Here is a 20,803-nt window from a genome sequence, read left to right as displayed (position 1 = left end):
ATGTAGGCTTGTACTGTAATACAGAGTTATACATGTAGGCTTGTAATGTAATACACAAAGGTCTGCATGTAGGCTTGTACTGTAATACTGAGTTATACAGTAGGCTTGTACTGTAATACAGCGTTATACATGTAGGCTTGTACTGTAATACAGAGTTATACATGTAGGCTTGTACTGTAATACAGAGTTATACAAGTAGGCTTGTTCTGTAATACAAAGTTATACATGTAGGCTTGTACTGTAATACAGAGTTATACATGTAGGCTTGTACTGTAATACAGAGTTATACATGTAGGCTTGTACTGTAATACAGAGTTATACATGTAGGCTTGTACTGTAATACTGAGTTATACATGTAGGCTTGTACTGTAATACAGAGTTATACATGTAGGCTTGTACTGTAATACAAAGTTATACATGTAGGCTTGTACTGTAATACAGAGTTATACATGTAGGCTTGTACTGTAATACTCAAAGGTCTTCATGTAGGCTTGTACTGTAATACTGAGTTATACATGTAGGCTTGTACTGTAATACACAAAGTTCTGCATGTAGGCTTGTACTGTAATACAGAGTTATACATGTAGGCTTGTACTGTAATACAGAGTTATACATGTAGGCTTGTACTGTAATACAGAGTTATACATGTAGGCTTGTACTGTAATACACAAAGGTCTTCATGTAGGCTTGTACTGTAATACTGAGTTATACATGTAGGCTTGTACTGTAATACAGAGTTATACATGTAGGCTTGTACTGTAATACACAAAGGTTATACATGTAGGCTTGTACTGTAATACAGAGTTGATACATGTAGGCTTGTACTGTAATAACAGGTCTGCATGTAGGCTTGTACTGTAATACAGAGTTATACATGTAGGCTTGTACTGTAATACAGAGTTATACATGTAGGCTTGTACTGTAATACACAAAGGTCTGCATGTAGGCTTGTACTGTAATACAGAGTTATACATGTAGGCTTGTACTGTAATACACAAAGGTCTGCATGTAGGCTTGTACTGTAATACACAGTTAAAATGTAGGTCTGCTGTAATACAGAGTAGGCTTGTACTGTAATACAGAGTTATACATGTAGGCTTGTACTGTAATACACAAAGGTCTGCATGTAGGCTTGTACTGTAATACAGAGTTATACATGTAGGCTTGTACTGTAATACACAAAGGTCTGCATGTAGGCTTGTACTGTAATACACAAAGGTCTGCATGTAGGCTTGTACTGTAATACAGAGTTATACATGTAGGCTTGTACTGTAATACAGAGTTATACATGTAGGCTTGTACAATGTAATACACAAAGGTGTGCATACAGAGTATACATGTAGGCTTGTACTGTAATACACAAAGGTCTTCATGTAGGCTTGTACTGTAATACACAAAGTTATACATGTAGGCTTGTACTGTAATACACAAAGGTCTGCATGTAGGCTTGTACTGAAATACAGAGTTATACATGTAGGCTTGTACTGTAATACAGAGTTATACATGTAGGCTTGTACTGTAATACACAAAGGTCTGCATGTAGGCTTGTACTGTAATACACAAAGGTCTTCATGTAGGCTTGTACTGTAATACAGAGTTATACATGTAGGCTTGTACTGTAATACACAAAGGTCTTCATGTAGGCTTGTACTGTAATACAGAGTTATACATGTAGGCTTGTACTGTAATACACAAAGGTCTGCATGTAGGCTTGTACAGTAATACACAAAGGTCTGCATGTAGGCTTGTACTGTAATACAGAGTAATACATGTAGGCTTGTACTGTAATACAGAGTTATACATGTAGGCTTGTACTGTAATACAAAGTTATACATGTAGGCTTGTACTGTAATACACAAAGGTCTGCATGTTGGCTTGTACTGTAATACAGAGTTATACATGTAGGCTTGTACTGTAATACACAAAGGTCTGCATGTTGGCTTGTACTGTAATACACAAAGGTCTACATGTAGGCTTGTACTGTAATACAGAGTTATACATGTAGGCTTGTACTGTAATACACAAAGGTCTTCATGTAGGCTTGTACTGTAATACAGAGTTATACATGTAGGCTTGTACTGTAATACACAAAGGTCTGCATGTAGGCTTGTACTGAAATACAGAGTTATACATGTAGGCTTGTACTGTAATACAGAGTTATACATGTAGGCTTGTACTGTAATACACAAAGGTCTGCATGTAGGCTTGTACTGTAATACACAAAGGTCTTCATGTAGGCTTGTACTGTAATACTGAGTTATACATGTAGGCTTGTACTGTAATACACAAAGGTCTGCATGTAGGCTTGTACTGTAATACAGAGTTTATAAATCAGACTTGAGCTGAGGTGACCTCATACATTAGGCTGATACTGTAATTAAGCCGAAATAACTAAAACCTTGTGCCGCCCCTTTATTTGAAACCTAGGAAACCCAATGTTCTGCCATTATGTTTCCATGGTAATTGTTATTGGCAAATATGATGTTTCAAATTATATTATTATGATTTAAAATCCATATCTTAAACACAATGGAATAAATTGATCCGAAAACCTCTTTGGTGGTAGCAATAATTCTTGCTGTTGCGTTTCTTTGGTGTTAGCAACAAAACTTACTATGGAGTTTCTTTGGTGGTAGTGGTAATACTTACTGTGACGTTTCTTTGGTGGTAGCAGCAATACTTACTGTGGCGTTTCTTTGGTGGTAGTGGTAATACTTACTGTGGCATTCTTTGGTGGTAGCAGCAATACTTACTGTGACGTTTCTTTGGTAGTAGTGGTAATACTTACTGTGGCGTTTCTTTGGTGTTAGCAACAAAACTTACTATGGAGTTTCTTTGGTGGTAGCGGCAATACTTACTGTGACGTTTCTTTGGTGGTAGTGGTAATACTTACTGTGGCGTTTCTTTGGTGGTAGTGGTAATACTTACTGTGGCTTTTCTTTGGTGGTAGCGGCAATACTTACTATGGCATTTCTTTGGTGGTAGCGGCAATACTTACTGTGGCGTTTCTTTGGTGGTAGTGGTAATACTTACTGTGGCGTTTCTTTGGTGTTAGCAACAATACTTACTGTGGCGTTTCTTTGGTGTTAGCAACAATACTTACCGTGGCGTTTCTTTGGTGGTAGTGGTAATACTTACTGTAGCGTTTCTTTGGTGGTAGCAGCAATACTTACTATGGCGTTTCTTTGGTGGTAGTGGTAATACTTACTGTGACGTTTCTTTGGTGGTAGTGGTAATACTTACTGTGACGTTTTTTTGGTGGTAGCGGCAATACTCACTGTGGCGTTTCTTTGATGGTAGCAGCAATACTTACTGTGACGTTTCTTTGGTGGTAGTGGTAATACTTACTGTGGCGTTTCTTTGGTGTTAGCAACAAAACTTACTATGGAGTTTCTTTGGTGGTAGCGGTAATACTTACTGTGACGTTTCTTTGGTGGTAGTGGTAATACTTACTGTGGCGTTTCTTTGGTGGTAGCAACAATACTTACTGTGGCGTTTCTTTGGTGGTAGCGGCAATACTTACTGTGGCGTTTCTTTGGTGGTAGTGGTAATACTTACTGCGGCAATACTTACTTACTGTGGCGTTTCTTTGATGGTAGTGGTAATACTTACTGTGGCGTTTCTTTGGTGTTAGCAACAATACTTACTGTGGCGTTTCTTTGGTGGTAGCAACAATACTTACTGTGGCGTTTCTTTGGTGGTAGTGGTAATACTTACTGTGGCGTTTCTTTGGTGTTAGCACAATACTTACTATGGCGTTTCTTTGGTGGTAGTGGTAATACTTACTGTGGCTGTTTCTTTGGTGGTAGCAGCAATACTTACTATGGCGTTTCTTTGGTGGTAGTGGTAATACTTACTGTGACGTTTCTTTGGTGGTAGTGGTAATACTTACTGTGACGTTTTTTTGGTGGTAGCGGCAATACTCACTGTGGCGTTTCTTTGATGGTAGCGGCAATACTTACTGTGGTGTTTCTTTGATGGTAGCGGCAATACTTACTGTGGTGTTTCTTTGGTGGTAGTGGTAATACTTACTGTGACGTTTCTTTGGTGGTAGGGGTGGTGGTTTTGGAAGACTCTCCAGACTAGAATGACTCGCACTAGAGAATGTTTCCGAGCTGGAATATGTTTCCTGGGAATTTGTACGCTGTGTAAAAGATATAGTGTTTGACTTCTGCATTTGGAAGCCTGCAAACGACTGTGAACTACTTGTTGAGGAGGACGACATCCGCGCTTCATATGAAACAACTCGACTGCTGCCTGCAGAGCCAGTTGTGAGCTGGATGCCACTCTCATTCATATTATCATACTGGGAGGGCAGGCGATTCAGTTTCTTGGGCAGTGATGGTGGTTCCTGCCCATCACAATGTTCGCCCTGGTTTCCATTCTTTTTGGTCATTATAGCAATATCCGACGTCAGCCGATTAATTTCCTTTGTTAATTGGTTTATCTGGTCTACTGTTCCATCTGACTGTGACGAACTTTTGCTCATTGTACTTGAACTAAAAGAACTACCTATCCTAGCTTCAGAAGACGTTCGTGAAAAGCTATTTGTACGACTGCTATTTTGGCTTGTAGAGTCCAGTAGGTCCTCTGATGACCGATTAAGGCCAGACCCAATACTACTCCCTGGCGACCGACTAAGAGGAGATATACTCTGATCTGATTGGTTGCTGAGAGTTATATGTCCCAGACTGGACGACAGTTCTGAGGGAGTGTTTGTATAAATCACACTACTATGTGGAGATTGGTTTGGGCTCACATGGCCCAAAGGATTTGGCATGCCAGACAGGATTTCCAAGGTGTTGGTAAGAGATCGTCTGTTTTCTTTATTTGGTAATGGAGGAGGAGAGAATTCGCCTTCACCACCAGGGGGCAGGCTCTCTTGTGATCGCTGTTGGACCAATCTATGATAGAAAACATTGTTAAAAGGATAACATAGTCAAATCATTTAATATACTCATGTATAAGACAATGCTTTAACTATGTATAAGACAATGCTTTACCTATGTATAAGACAATGCTTTACCTATGTATAAGACAATGCTTTACCTATGTATAAGACAATGCTTTACCTATGTATAAGACAATGATTTACCTATGTATAAGACAATGCTTTACCTATGTATAAGACAATGATTTACCTATGTATAAGACAATGCTTTACCTATGTATAAGACAATGCTTTACCTATGTATAAGACAATGAATAACAATGCTTTACCTATGTATAAGACAATGCTTTACCTATGTATAATATAAGACAATGACTTACCTATGTATAAGACAATGAATAACAATGCTTTACCTATGTATAAGACAATGCTTTACCTATGTATAATATAAGACAATGACTTACCTATGTATAAGACATTGACTTACCTATGTATAAGACAATGCTTTACCTATGTATAAGACAATGACTTACCTATGTATAAGACAATGCTTTACCTATGTATAAGACAATGACTTACCTATGTATAAGACAATGATTTACCTATGTATAAGACAATGACTTACTTATGTATAAGACAATGATTTACCTATGTATAAGACAATGCTTTACCTATGTATAAGACAATGCTTTACCTATGTATAAGACAATGCTTTACCTATGTATAAGACAATGCTTTACCTATGTATAAGACAATGCTTTACCTATGTATAAGACAATGCTTTACCTATGTATAATATAAGACAATGACTTACCTATGTATAAGACAATGAATAACAATGCTTTACCTATGTATAAGACAATGCTTTACCTATGTATAATATAAGACAATGACTTACCTATGTATAAGACAATGACTTACCTATGTATGAGACAATGCTTTACCTATGTATAAGACAATGACTTACCTATGTATAAGACAATGATTTACCTATGCATAAGACAATGATTTACCTATGTATAAGACAATGCTTTACCTATGTATAAGACGATGCTTTACCTATGTATAAGACAATGAATAACAATGCTTTACCTATGTATAAGACAATGCTTTACCTATGTATAAGACAATGAATAACAATGCTTTACCTATGTATAAGACAATGCTTTACCTATGTATAAGACAATGATTTACCTATGTATAAGACAATGACTTACTTATGTATAAGACAATGCTTTACCTATGTATAAGACAATGACTTACTTATGTATAAGACAATGCTTTACCTATGTATAAGACAATGACTTACCTATGTATAAGACAATGCTTAACCTATGTATAAGACAATGACTTACCTATGTATAAGACAATGACTTACCTATGTATAAGACAATGACTTACTTATGTATAAGACAATGCTTTACCTATGTATAATATAATGACTTACTTATGTATAAGACAATGACTTACCTATGTATAAGACAATGACTTACTTATGTATAAGACAATGATTTACCTATGTATAAGACAATGACTTACCTATGTATAATATAAGATAATGACTTACTTATGTATAAGACAATGATTTACCTATGTATAATATAAGACAATGACTTACCTATGTATAAGACAATGACTTACCTATGTATAAGACAATGCTTTACCTATGTATAAGACAATGACATACTTATGTATAAGACAATGACTTACCTATGTATAAGACAATGACTTACTTATGTATAAGACAATGCTTTACCTATGTATAATACAAGATAATGACTTACTTATGTATAAGACAATGACTTACCTATGTATCACAGCTTGATCTTTGGGTAGAGGGGGTTTAGGGGGTGGAGAAGTTTCCTTTCTCATTATTAGGTCACGGTGGTTACTGCTGATGCTGTCACTGGAGCGTGACGTGGTAAAAGGTGTGTTGTCATAGATACCCATCTCACTCGTATGTTCAAGGATTTCCTTCTCCCTTGGAGTCAGGGGTATCTCCGGTAGGGACGACCTTTTATTGCTGTTTCAGAACAGGATAGAAATTAACAAAGTTCATCTTGCAGTAGTAACAAATAATTTATCTCCTGCAGATAGGCTCCAGTTTTATCTAGAATATAACTGGTGATAGCAGTGAACCATATGATATAATACATATATTCTACCCATTGAACCTTAATCAACTTTATGAAACTCCTCTTTTATCTCACCTATCGGCCAGAGAACCATATATTTGGTCAGTGGCTCGCACCGAAGGGTTCATCTTCTTGTCATGTAATTTGTCCAGACTGATCTGCTTAAGTTCCTACAAAAGTAGCAAACAATGTTCAAATTTCACTTATAACATTTTTTGTAAACCTACCTATTTTTGCAGTGACTAATTCCACATTTCCAGGCCAAACAACTCAATTTAATTCTGTGATTTAGATTTGTATGATTCTACCGTGCCTGTGCTGGAGACATTTTCTAAGTGATAATGTTTTGAGATTTCTAACTGCCAGCAAAGCTATGATAGTTCACAGTATAAAGTTGTCATTTGCCTCATCATTATTGACTATAAACCTATTGAAACAACAAATTACCATTGAATTATGTGACACTAGTATTCTGGCATTATTTCTGATAACTCTAACATTCCCTCCTGACTACGTACCTCGACACCGTCTGACAGCGCCGTGATGACCTCATGTGCAGCCTCCTTGTTAAGTACCTTCTTGCCATTAAGTAAGATGTCATCTGCCCACTGTATGAAGCGTGCCAAACACTGGCACACTTTGTTGTGTCGCGACAACATGGTGGAACTGTTAAAGGACAAAACAACATAGAGTAACTCATCAGTGATTTTTATTTCTTTCCCCTTGACTAAAAGAATAAGGTTAAATTGAAGGACCTGCTATAATGACAGATGCGACAGAGTGCAGGATGGACCCCCCTACCCATACCCTCACCCTTCTCTTAATTATTTCAACAGTTTTAAAGTCAACATCAACAGGAAAACGCTGCCATCTTGTATGATCACCTTCAGTTGCTGACACCATGTTTGTTCATGCCATGACGTGACAGTAACCATATCTAGATATATTGACTGATCCAAACACACATTGTTATGTAAAACACTTTATTTCTTGTGGATATCAAACTATTATCCCTTCCCTAAGTGTTTTACCTGTCCTTGGTGAGGAAGAAGTTGTTGAGGAGTGTGAACACATCCATGACTGTTTCCAGGACAACTGTTGCTGTGCTGGGGATAACTTGCAGTTTCTCATTGTCCACTACAGCCCGGATGTACTTCAGGGAGCGATAAACTTTGTTCACTTCTTCTTGCAACTTGTCTGAGTCCTGAAACATACAAAATTAGTATAGTTATTATTTAGCAGTTTAAACTATCAATGTTTGTATATAAATACTTCTAGACAGAAATATCCTTTATTGAAACCCATTTACTTAACAATAATAACAATTCTTTACAAACTAAATTATACAGATCCCCTCAAAAAATGACAATATATATTGCCTTATTGATAGTCTATAGATGCAAGAGTAGTTTTTGACCGACAAAAGCGACTATCATAAAATACTGAACCAGGTTAAACAGCAATTGCATGACATTTTATTATTGTCACTAAAGATAAGAGGGAGCTCACTCTCATACATAAAGACATATGTTTTTTGGCTAACTTTAGATCTTTGCTTTATACATTTAAAGTGAAAATGTTTAAATAGCTATTATCTAATATGAGTAAAGGTTCTGCAATCATACATGCTGATATATTTGAAGGAATATGGAGGGATGTTCCCAATCCCATCATTACTATCTAGTAAATGTTGTGTTGTATCTTTAGCTTCCTGATAAAACCACAGCTACACTGGTGCAGGTTATGAACATGTTCCAATTATCTACAGTAAGCTGATGGAGCTATCCTCCAGCCGACATTAGCTGGATATGCTTCCATGTATGCCACTTACTGATAAATAACGTTTTTTTCTATATGTTTGTTCGACAGACCATCACAGGGAGAGGGAGAAATTTGGAGCCGCCCTTCATCATCCCTACATCATAGCTCTGTTTACTGGGTTTTAACATCAGTATATCTACTACAGAACATGCATGTAGATATGTTGGAATAATGGTATACTTATCATTATGATGGCAGTCCTGTTGAAGAAAAGCCCACAATTCAGCACTTTTGCTCAAACTCTTCCATATGAACATATACGGTAATTGATAAGAACATTTCAGAAAAACAGATACTGTTTTTTAATTTAATTTTTCATTTCACTTTAAAAATTCAGAATCATTTTAAGTAGGTAGTTACTACCTTTCTGAACAACATATATGACAAATCCAAATATGGTGTGAAGCTGTAGAGTTCTCTCCCCTGATATTATATTTCCCAGTTTCATCATGGTCATCCAATAGAGATCGCCTAAGACTTGATACACTGACTATTTTATCTATCTCTTCATCAGTCTTAATGAATACTGATCTCAGGAAATAAATATTCCATCTGTTTCATGAGAAACAAAGTGGTATAAACTTGATCCAAAAGTAACTGATTATAAGACTAGAGGATTATGTTATGGAAACCGATACGAATGACACGGGTCATGATGGAATTATAGTCTTTGTTTATCTCATTGCAAATCTTATTCATTATATGTCAGAAAACAGGAGAATGGAAATAATAAATAATACTAAAGGATAAAGAATAATCAAAGACAATCTTCTGAGCAATAATAATTAAAACATGTATTTAATTCCACATCATCTCTTCTATCAAACATATGATGGGTTATTTTGGTATGTCATATATAGTATAACGTAAGATTGGACTTAGTCAATAAATATCTTTGAATTGTGTAAATATCTTTGAATTGTATACAATCGTCAAATTTGACCCTATGAAATCATTTGACCCTGTTGAATCCCATTTTACTCTTATGAATCCAATTTGATACAGTTGAATCCTTTTGACCCTGTTGAATGCTATTTTACCCTATGGAATGTCATTAAACCTTGTAGAAAATTGCTGGACTCTGATGAATACTGGACTCTGATGAATATTACATGACCATGGAAGATGTTTGACCAGCTGGAGATCTTTTTGACCCGGTACATAACCCCTTATCCTAATATGATGTGAAGAATAAATGAAGAATCAGTCACAGATATTGTAGCATCTGACACTAGGTAGATAGGTACAGCCTAGATCCTGTTGGATTTGAAGTACTCAAAGCAAAACTATCTGGAGCACATCTTTTGCCATCAATTATGTATGTAATGCAACACACATGTTCTTATCTTAAAATATCCACCTAATCTACACATTTCCCTTTATTTTTGTTTGTGCTTCTCTGGGTTTTATACCAATACATGATCTCAAAATCAGATTCACCCAAGTACTTGCTCCTGAGGCTAACTTGAAAGAAACTCTCACTCTGCTCAAATCATATCAAAAATTTGATCAATACTTTTATAAAGATAACGTTTTATGAGTCAAGGTTTTGAATTAACAACATCTTGCTTCGTTGGAATACTTCAAATGTTCAGAATTAAACTAGGAACTGCTTGAATTAAATGTTTCATTCATCAGATTTTTTTTTTCTTTAAAGGTTGTTAAAATTTTAAATGAATCTTATTTAATTTCTAACAGTTACATGAATTGTTGACTTTTTAATAGCAAGCCAAATCTAGGGTTATCACCATGAAGAGTTGTAGTCGGGCCTGTGTTTTCAATTGCCTTTTATTACTTTCAAACATATCTATTTTGATCAATTGAACAATTTTTTTAATAATTAAGGAAATTTTGAAATCTGATTTTGTACCACCGCAGAATTTTATTCTTAAGTCATTTCAACAAGTGATATCAGAATTTCACAAAAATGTGTAGGATCACAATAACCTGGTACAATTCCTGGTAAGGTAGGTCACCAGGTCAGGCCAAGGGATCCAACTTAACAACAAAGACACAATCATCAGACTTGTCAGGGGCTACAGTGCCACATCACTGAGTAATGTTCAGACATTTGTCCAGGTGGTGTGTGTGGTAAGTGACAGGGTTTTTTGTTGTTGCTGAGCTGTTGTAGAACTGATGGGCTATGATGACAGACAGATAGATGTTGGCTAGAGATGGAGGGTTATTACTAACACATGTTCACCAGCACCAGACAGCTGGTCCATGTACTGTTGTGTCTACTACAAGTCTCTTCCTTATTTCTGCTATTGTTTTATTTATTGCAGACAAGAGAGATTTGCTACAGAAGACATACCACATGTCAAAAGCAAAATATCATTGGCCATTCTACACATACTCTTTCCTGCTCGGCCTGTTAATAAAAGCAAACAGCTCTGGAAGATACAGAGAAGCTCTAAAAAGGGGTAAAACCCCTTACAACAGGGGGCCACTATTAGGTGAAAGGGGACTGCTGTGTTTATAATAGATAGATAAAACTATTTAATAAAAGAGGACCTATACATGTGTTGGAGATAAAAGGGACTATAGAAGTAGAAAGGGGGGGACAACTCAAAGTAAAGGGAGATAACTCAGTAACAGAGAATGAATGGGAGGTAAACTTTTTTAAAAACATATTTGGAAATAACTATATGTAAATTCAGAGCCTGGTATGACATTTTGAAGAATGGAAACAATGAAGCATCTGAAAAGAAAGAAATCAAGATGATCAAGTTGAACAACAAAAATGATTTGTTTGCCATCTCCTATGAATTAATGGGATGTTTTTTGGATCTTTCAGACAAAAATGAATTCACATCCTTATGTCTATAAAAGGTATTCCTGCAACATAAATCAATAACATAACTGAAGCATTATTGATGGTGTGGTAAATATGACACAATTTGTTGGCATCAGCCTTTTACATTACTGGTATAGAGTTATGCATAAGTTTCTCAGTATTTACATGAAGCTAAAAGTTTTTATTTCTCTAGTACACTCCCTTAATACTCTAAATATCAATTTCAGATGATTTTTTTGTGGAGCCATCAAAACTGAAGACCATTTACAGCTCCGATCTCCTACTTTAAAAGCATATATACATGTCCCAAAGTATAAACAGATCATGACGCCGTCAAGTTAATGGTATCCGATTCAATTTGGCGTTGTTCTGGAAGCTACTCAGCTTGAAGAGAGCAAACTCTGCTCTCTAACTGATCAATATTGGTTCAATAAAACAAAACTCCTTCTTAAGTAACATTGGGTTTCCATCTCCTAGGATCCAAAATCCCTTTCCATTACTAACAAAGGTCTCATTTGTTCATAAAAACTACTCATATGTATGATGTCAATATTGGGTACGTAATGACATTTTAATGACTTTTGTTTTATAATTATTCCAGGTTCTTGCAGCACATGCACTGGTTGGTGTTAAAAAAGTTTTTAAAATTAAACAGAGATGTATTTTCAATACATTAAAGAGTTAAAGAGATATTTCTAATTCATCTGATCTAAAAATGATACATGATTTTGTAATATTTTAATCTGTTTGTTGTATTGTTTCAAATTTCATTGATTTTTCTTTCTTCAACACATATGAAGATATATATCGCAAATTTTCTTTTTTATATTTAAAACTAAGAAGCGTGTTTCGCACCATAACTACAGTCTCTGTAATATTCATGATGATTTGTACCCCAGCAGTAAGAAGCAGATAACTGTCTCCGTCTATATACATAATGTACAAAATACATGCACTTTTGAAATCTGTCTACATATAACTCTGCTGCTCCGACTATACTGGTCTGTCCAATTATAATATGATGGTTGGGTCTGTATAAAATGTAAAAAAATGACAGCGGTACAAACAAAGCCAATTAAATCAGTATGTGTGCCAGCCAATTCAACCCTACATAAACGCTGACAAGGAACTTTTATAACCAACACATCACTCAGATATCATAGACAAGCAGATATGGACACATTTTTATAGCTGTTTGAATTCCAGACTTGCAGTGACCTTTAATATCAACAGTAGATGAATTGTAATACATAACTATTCAATATAACTATTCAATCATCATGCTATATATTACACATATATATCAATTCCTATTCCATTTCCTGACTCCATTTTATCTAATATTAAGATCGAGATAAGAAGAAATATTCATATGGGCACTTAAATCTCTCTTGGATGGATAGCAAGACTGTCTCATCAACATCATAAGATATGCCTTGAGTCTTCATAACGAAGGTTGAGATATCTGGAAACCCTTTTTTTTTTTTTAAGTAAATGAATGCTAGCTTGGCAAGTCCTTTTTTCACAGCATCACTTGTCCAAAAACAGAAATGAAGCAAATAATTAGGTAACAAAATATAAATCAGGTAAATGCTGAGAAAAATTCTTTGTACTAAAATGTTTATTATATGAATTTCTAAATCTGATTGACCTCTGATCCTATCTTAACTGACCACGAATGATGTCATACTTGAGCACCATCGATCCATATGTGAATGATGTCATTCTAGGCAGTAGAGAGCCTCCAGATTGAATTGATCTGCAATGATTTGAGGGTCTTGTATGATGTCATCCCATTGAGGAAGACTTGGGCATTATCAGCGATTCCTGCCACTGTATCAGGTGCCCTTGTAAAATTATTAATAGTCAGCACACAGTAGGATCAATACCATCATTATTGCCTTCGTTTTGCCGATGGCTTCAAGAGAAAAGATGGCGGGGCAGTGCCATTAATCAGCATTGCCGGTAACTTTATTCTATTCTAATATAAAAATGATGACTGGATAAGTCTCGCTCTGGAACCCAGGGAAAAAAAAGAAAGGAGTTTGAAGTGGAATGGAGATCTATACAATTCATCCATAAATGGCTGCAACACGTCCCTGTACACCAATTGACTAGCATTATACACAGAGCTGACCAATTACTGACTGTTACCGGCTATGTACCACAAAGACTACCGTTGCCTACATCATCCCACAGCAGGCTACAATATATAGTATATATATAAATCTCTAAAAATGCTTACAAAGAATCAAACAGTTGATCTGGAAAGATACTTCACATATCTCATTTTAGTAGAAAAGTTGTGGCTTCCTGGGTGATGATAAGTCTAAATATTTAGATATCTATATATATATTCCTTACTTAGTAATTTTTATTATGACAATGCATGATTGTGGTGGTCACACGTTTTGTACAGTACATTATATAGATTGAATGGATTACGTACTGGTAAAATACTTAACATACCAGATATAACTGAATCATTATGAAAAACATGTATTTATTTAAAGTCAGATCTAAAGAGACAGATTGCCTGCAAAATTATATATTTTGATTGTTCGTCATCTGGATATTATGTTGAGTATTACCAGTGTATGTTCATAGATGTCAAAATACAGGTCCAGTCAAACTCAAAACCTTTTAGCAGAAAGATATGTGATAAAATGCTTTAAAACACTTATTCCCTCATTATATCGAGGATAGTCTATGTTCACAATGATTTTGTGAATATTATGAATATTACTTTCAGAATTCAGTTTGAGGGTATCTAGTACAGCTGATTTTTGCGGTCACCAATCTGTTTCTATACTAATAACAAAGATTCCGAGAACTGGGTTTACATCATCTTTCTCATAGAAGCTAGCCAGTGGTTGTAATGTGTGGATTGGAATGGTACTCCCCTTCTATGAGTAGTTCATTAAATACTGTTCTGATAGTGTGTCCCACTAATTAGATTAATTAGACCACAGGTCCCAGTAAACACATAAACCCTGTCGGTACAGGCCAACAGGCTGTCATTAGGCCGGGGTACTGCCTCATACAAACCCACTTCACTCACATTATTTCTCACGAGCTACAAAAGGTCATCCAGTGCACATCTCAAACATTTCCTTGGTAAAAGATGACTACACTACCAATTGAAAAGGTTAAATTAAGAATTCAGGGAACAAAAACAACTTGAATAATTTTTATGTACCTATTTTGTTGACCTGAAATGAACAAAAATAACTTTCCATGTTTAGTAAAGATATCAAACAGACCAGTATTTGAGATTTGAGAGGAAATTCAGGCAGTAGGCATGTATAGTAAATAGGTTACCAGATTAGATACCAAATAAGGAGTAACTTGGTAACCAGACTTGATACCAACCAGGGAGTAACTTGGTTACCAGACTGGATACCAACCAGGGAGTAACTTTGTTATCAGACTGGATGCCAACCAAGGACTAACTTGGTTACCGGACTGGATACCAACCAAGGAGTAACTTGGTTACCAGACTTCATACCAACCAAGAAATAACTTGGTTACCAGACTTGATACCATCCAGGGAGTAACTTGGTTACCAGACTTGATACCAACCAAGGAATAATTTGGTTACCAGACTGGATACCAACCAAGGGATAACTTGGTTACCAGACTGGATACCAACCAGGGAGTAACTTGGTTACCAGACTGGATACCAACCAAGGAATAACTTGGTTACCAGACTGGATACCAACCAGGGAGTAACTTGGTTACCAGACTGGATACCAACCAAGGAATAACTTGGTTACCAGACTGTATACCATTCAAGGAGTAACTTGGTTACCAGACTGGATACCAACCAAGGAGTTACTTGGTTACCAGACTGGATACCAACCAAGGAATATCTTTGTTATCAGACTGGATACCAACCAAGGAGTAACTTGGTTATCAGACTGGATACCAACCAAGGAGTACTTTGTTACCAGACTGGATACCAACCAAGGAGTGCTTGGTTTCCAGACTGGATACCAACCAAGGAGTACTTGGTTTCCAGACTGGATACCAACCAAGGAGTAACTTGGTTACCAGACTGGATACCAACCAAGGGATATCTTTGTTATCAGACAGGATACCAACCAAGGAGTAACTTGGTTACCAGACTGGATACCAACCAAGGAATATCTTTGTTATCAGACAGGATACCAACCAAGGAGTAACTTGGTTACCAGACTGGATACCAACCAAGGAGTAACTTGGTTACAAGACTGGACACCTACCAAGGAGTACTTGGTTTCCAAACTGGATACCAACAAAGGAGTAACTTGGTTACCAGACTGGATACCAACCAAGGAATATCTTTGTTATCAGACAGGATACCAACCAAGGAGTAACTTGGTTACCAGACTGGATACCAACCAAGGAATATCTTTGTTATCAGACAGGATACCAACCAAGGAGTAACTTGGTTACCAGACTGGATACCAACCAAGGAGTAACTTGGTTATCAGACTGGATACCAACCAAGGAAAAACTTGGTTAACAGACTGGATACCAACCAAGGAATATCTTTGTTATCAGACTGGATACCAACCAAGGAGTAACTTGGTTATGAGACTGGATACCAACCAAGGGATAACTTGGTTACCAGACTGGATACCAATCAAGGACTAACTTGGTTATGAGACTGGATACCAACCAAGGGATAACTTGGTGACCAGACTGGATACCAACCAAGGAGTAACTTGGTTACCAGACTGGATACCAACCAAGGAGTACTTGGTTACCAGACTGGATACCAACCAAGGAGTAACTTGGTTATGAGACTGGATACCAACCAAGGGATAACTTGGTTACCAGACTGGATACCAATCAAGGACTAACTTGGTTATGAGACTGGATACCAACCAAGGGATAACTTGGTTACCAGACTGGATACCAACCAGGGAGTAACTTGGTTAACCAATTTGGATACCAACCAGGGAATAACTTGGTTACCAGACTGGATACCAACCAAGGAGTAACTTGGTTACCAGACTGGATACCAACCAAGGAGTAACTTGGTAACCAGACTGGATACCAACCAGGGAGTAACTTGGTTACCAGACTTGATACCAACCAAGGAATAATTTGGTTACCAGACTGGATACCAACCAAGGGATAACTTGGTTAACAGACTGGATACCAACCAAGGAGTACTTTGTTACCAGACTGGATACCAACCAAGGGATAACTTGGTTACCAGACTGGATACCAACCAGGGAGTAACTTGGTTACCAGACTGGATACCAACCAGGGAGTAACTTGGTTATCAGACTGGATACCAACCAAGGAATAACTTGGTTACCAGACTGTATACCATTCAAGGAGTAACTTGGTTACCAGACTGGATACCAACCAAGGAGTTACTTGGTTACCAGACTGGATACCAACCAAGGAATATCTTTGTTATCAGACTGGATACCAACCAAGGAGTAACTTGGTTATCAGACTGGATACCAACCAAGGAGTACTTTGTTACCAGACTGGATACCAACCAAGGAGTGCTTGGTTTCCAGACTGGATACCAACCAAGGAGTACTTGGTTTCCAGACTGGATACCAACCAAGGAGTAACTTGGTTACCAGACTGGATACCAACCAAGGGATATCTTTGTTATCAGACAGGATACCAACCAAGGAGTAACTTGGTTACCAGACTGGATACCAACCAAGGAATATCTTTGTTATCAGACAGGATACCAACCAAGGAGTAACTTGGTTACCAGACTGGATACCAACCAAGGAGTAACTTGGTTACAAGACTGGACACCTACCAAGGAGTACTTGGTTTCCAAACTGGATACCAACAAAGGAGTAACTTGGTTACCAGACTGGATACCAACCAAGAATATCTTTGTTATCAGACAAGGATACCAACCAAGGAGTAACTTGGTTACCAGACTGGATACCAACCAAGGAATATCTTTGTTATCAGACAGGATACCAACCAAGGAGTAACTTGGTTACCAGACTGGATACCAACCAAGGAGTAACTTGGTTATCAGACTGGATACCAACCAAGGAAAAACTTGGTTAACAGACTGGATACCAACCAAGGAATATCTTTGTTATCAGACTGGATACCAACCAAGGAGTAACTTGGTTATGAGACTGGATACCAACCAAGGGATAACTTGGTTACCAGACTGGATACCAATCAAGGACTAACTTGGTTATGAGACTGGATACCAACCAAGGGATAACTAGGTGACCAGACTGGATACCAACCAAGGAGTAACTTGGTTACCAGACTGGATACCAACCAAGGAGTACTTGGTTACCAGACTGGATACCAACCAAGGAAAAACTTGGTTATGAGACTGGATACCAACCAAGGGATAACTTGGTTACCAGACTGGATACCAATCAAGGACTAACTTGGTTATGAGACTGGATACCAACCAAGGGATAACTTGGTTACCAGACTGGATACCAACCAGGGAGTAACTTGGTTAACCAATTTGGATACCAACCAGGGAATAACTTGGTTACCAGACTGGATACCAACCAAGGAGTACTTGGTTACCAGACTGGATACCAACCAAGGAGTAACTTGGTAACCAGACTGGATACCAACCAAGGAGTAACTTGGTTACCAGACTGGATACCAACCAAGGAGTACTTGGTTTCCAGACTGGATACCAACCAAGGAGTACTTTGTTACCAGACTGGATACAAACCAAGGAATAACTTGGTTACCAGACTGGATACCAACCAAGGAATAACTTGGTTACCAGACTGGATACCAACCAGGGAGTAACTTGGTTACCAGTCTGGATACCAACCAGGGAATAACTTGGTTACCAGACTGGATACCAACCAAGGAATAACTTGGTTACCAGACTGAATACCAACCAGGGAGTAACTTGGTTACCAGACTGGATACTAACCAATGAGTTACTTGGTTACCAGACTTGATACCAACCAAGAAATAACTTGGTTTCCAGTCTGGATACCAACCAGGGAGTATCTTGGTTACCAGACTGGATACCAACCAAGGAGTACTTGGTTACCAGACTGGATACCAACCAAGGAGTAACTTGGTAACCAGACTGGATACCAACCAAGGAGTAACTTGGTTACCAGACTGGATACCAACCAAGGAGTACTTGGTTTCCAGACTGGATACCAACCAAGGAGTAACTTGGTTACCAGACTGGATACCAACCAAGGAGTACTTTGTTACCAGACTGGATACAAACCAAGGAATAACTTGGTTACCAGACTGGATACCAACCAAGGAATAACTTGGTTACCAGACTGGATACCAACCAGGGAGTAACTTGGTTACCAGTCTGGATACCAACCAGGGAATAACTTGGTTACCAGACTGGATACCAACCAAGGAATAACTTGGTTACCAGACTGAATACCAACCAGGGAGTAACTTGGTTACCAGACTGGATACTAACCAATGAGTTACTTGGTTACCAGACTTGATACCAACCAAGAAATAACTTGGTTTCCAGTCTGGATACCAACCAGGGAGTATCTTGGTTACCAGACTGGATATCAACCAAGGAGTAACTTGGTTATCAGACTGGATACCAACCAAGGAGTAACTTGGTTATCAGACTGGATACCAATTAAGGAGTAACTTGGTTACCAGACTTGATACCAACTAGGGAGTAATTTGGTTAGCAGACTGGATACCAACCAAGGAGTACTTGGTTACCAGACTGGATACCAACCAAGGAATAACTTGGTTACCAAACTGGATACAAACCAAGGAAAAACTTAGTTATCAGACTTGATGCCAATTAAGGAGTAACTTGGTTACCACACTTGATACCAACCAAGGAGTAATTTGGTTATCAGACTATACCACAAGATAACAAGAGAAGCTCAAGGCTATTAATAAGGTTTCTATTTAGGGAGATGAAGGTGCCAGGGTTATATAGAAAGGGAATAGTATATGATACTATCTGTGATGAAGAGTGTCTTGAGGTGTTGAGGGGTAGAGGAGGGTAGGTAGGTTAATAGGGTCTGTGTGGGGTGGGGAGGGGTGGTAGGTTAATAGGGCCTATGTGGGGTGGGGAGGGGTGGTAGGTTTACTAGGGCCTGTGTGGGGTGGGGGAGGGGTGGTTAGGTAAATAGGGCCTGTGTTGGGTGGGGAGGGGTGGTAGGTTTACTATAGCGTTTGTGGAGTTGGGGAGGGGTGGTAGGTTTTCTAGGGCCTGTGTGGGGTTGGGGAGGGGTGGTAGGTTAATAGGGCCTGTGTGGGGCAGGAGAGGGGTGGTAGGTTTACTAGGGCCTGTGTGGGATGGGAGAGGGGTGGTAGGTAAATAGGGCCTGCCCTGTGTTGGGTGGGAAGGGGTGGTAGGTTTTCTAGGGCCTGTGTGGGGTTGGGGAGGGGTGGCAGGTTAAAAGGGCCTGTGTGGGGTTGAGGAGGGGTGGTAGGTTAATAGGGCCTGTGTGGGGTTGGGAAGGGGTGGTAGGTTAATAGGGCCTGTGTGGGATGGACGAGGGTTGGTAGGTTTACTAGGGCTTGTGTGGGGTGGGAGAGGGGTGGTAGGTTAACCAGGGCATGTGTGGGATGAGAAGGGGTGGTAGGTTAACTAGGGCCTTTGTGGGGTTGGGGAGCGGTGGTAGGTTAATAGGGCCTGTGTGGGGTGGGGAGTGGTGGTAGGTTTACTAGGGCCTGTGTCGGGTAGGAGGGGTGGTAGGTTTACCAGGGCATGTGTGGGATGAGGAGGGGTGGTAGGTTAATAGGGCCTGTGTGGGATGGGGGAGGTGTGGTAGGTTTACTAGGGCCAGTGTGGGGTAGGAGAGGGGTGGTAGGTTTACTAGGGCCTGTGTGGGGTAGGAGAGGGATGGTAGGTTTACCAGGGCATGTGTGCGATGGGAGAGGGGTGGTAGGTTTACTAGGGCCTGTGTGGGATGGAAGAGGGGTGGTTGGTTTACTAAGGCCTTTGTGGGATAGGGAGAGGGGTGGTAGGTTTACCAGGGCATGTGTGGGATGGGGAGGGGTGGTAAGTTTTTTAGGGCCTGTGTGGGGCGGGAGAGGGGTGGTAGGTTTACTAGGGCCTGTGTGGGGTTGGGGAGGGGTGGTAGATTTACTAGGGCCTTTGTGGGGTTGGGGAGGGGTGGTAGGTTTACTGGGGCCAGTGTGGGGTGGGAGAGGGGTGGTAGGTTTTTTTAGGGCCTGTGTGGG

General features: G+C 38.6%; 1 protein-coding gene across 1 annotated transcript in view; it reads right to left on the bottom strand.

The window, feature by feature from the left end:
- The window catches only part of LOC138322114 (rap guanine nucleotide exchange factor 1-like), a 77,751-nt gene that overhangs the window by 15,888 nt on the left and 41,060 nt on the right, over positions 1 to 20,803 (bottom strand). The window contains 5 exon segments of the mRNA XM_069266173.1: positions 4,033 to 4,904; positions 6,699 to 6,914; positions 7,102 to 7,196; positions 7,545 to 7,692; positions 8,058 to 8,230. Of these exon segments, the coding sequence (XP_069122274.1) occupies positions 4,033 to 4,904; positions 6,699 to 6,914; positions 7,102 to 7,196; positions 7,545 to 7,692; positions 8,058 to 8,230 (1,504 nt within the window).

The sequence above is a fragment of the Argopecten irradians genome, chromosome 4 (assembly GCF_041381155.1).
Source record: "Argopecten irradians isolate NY chromosome 4, Ai_NY, whole genome shotgun sequence".
In the NCBI taxonomy this organism is placed as follows: domain Eukaryota; kingdom Metazoa; phylum Mollusca; class Bivalvia; order Pectinida; family Pectinidae; genus Argopecten; species Argopecten irradians.
The sequence above is the reverse complement of the archived record's forward strand: the minus strand, read 5'-3'. Positions and strand labels throughout refer to the sequence as shown.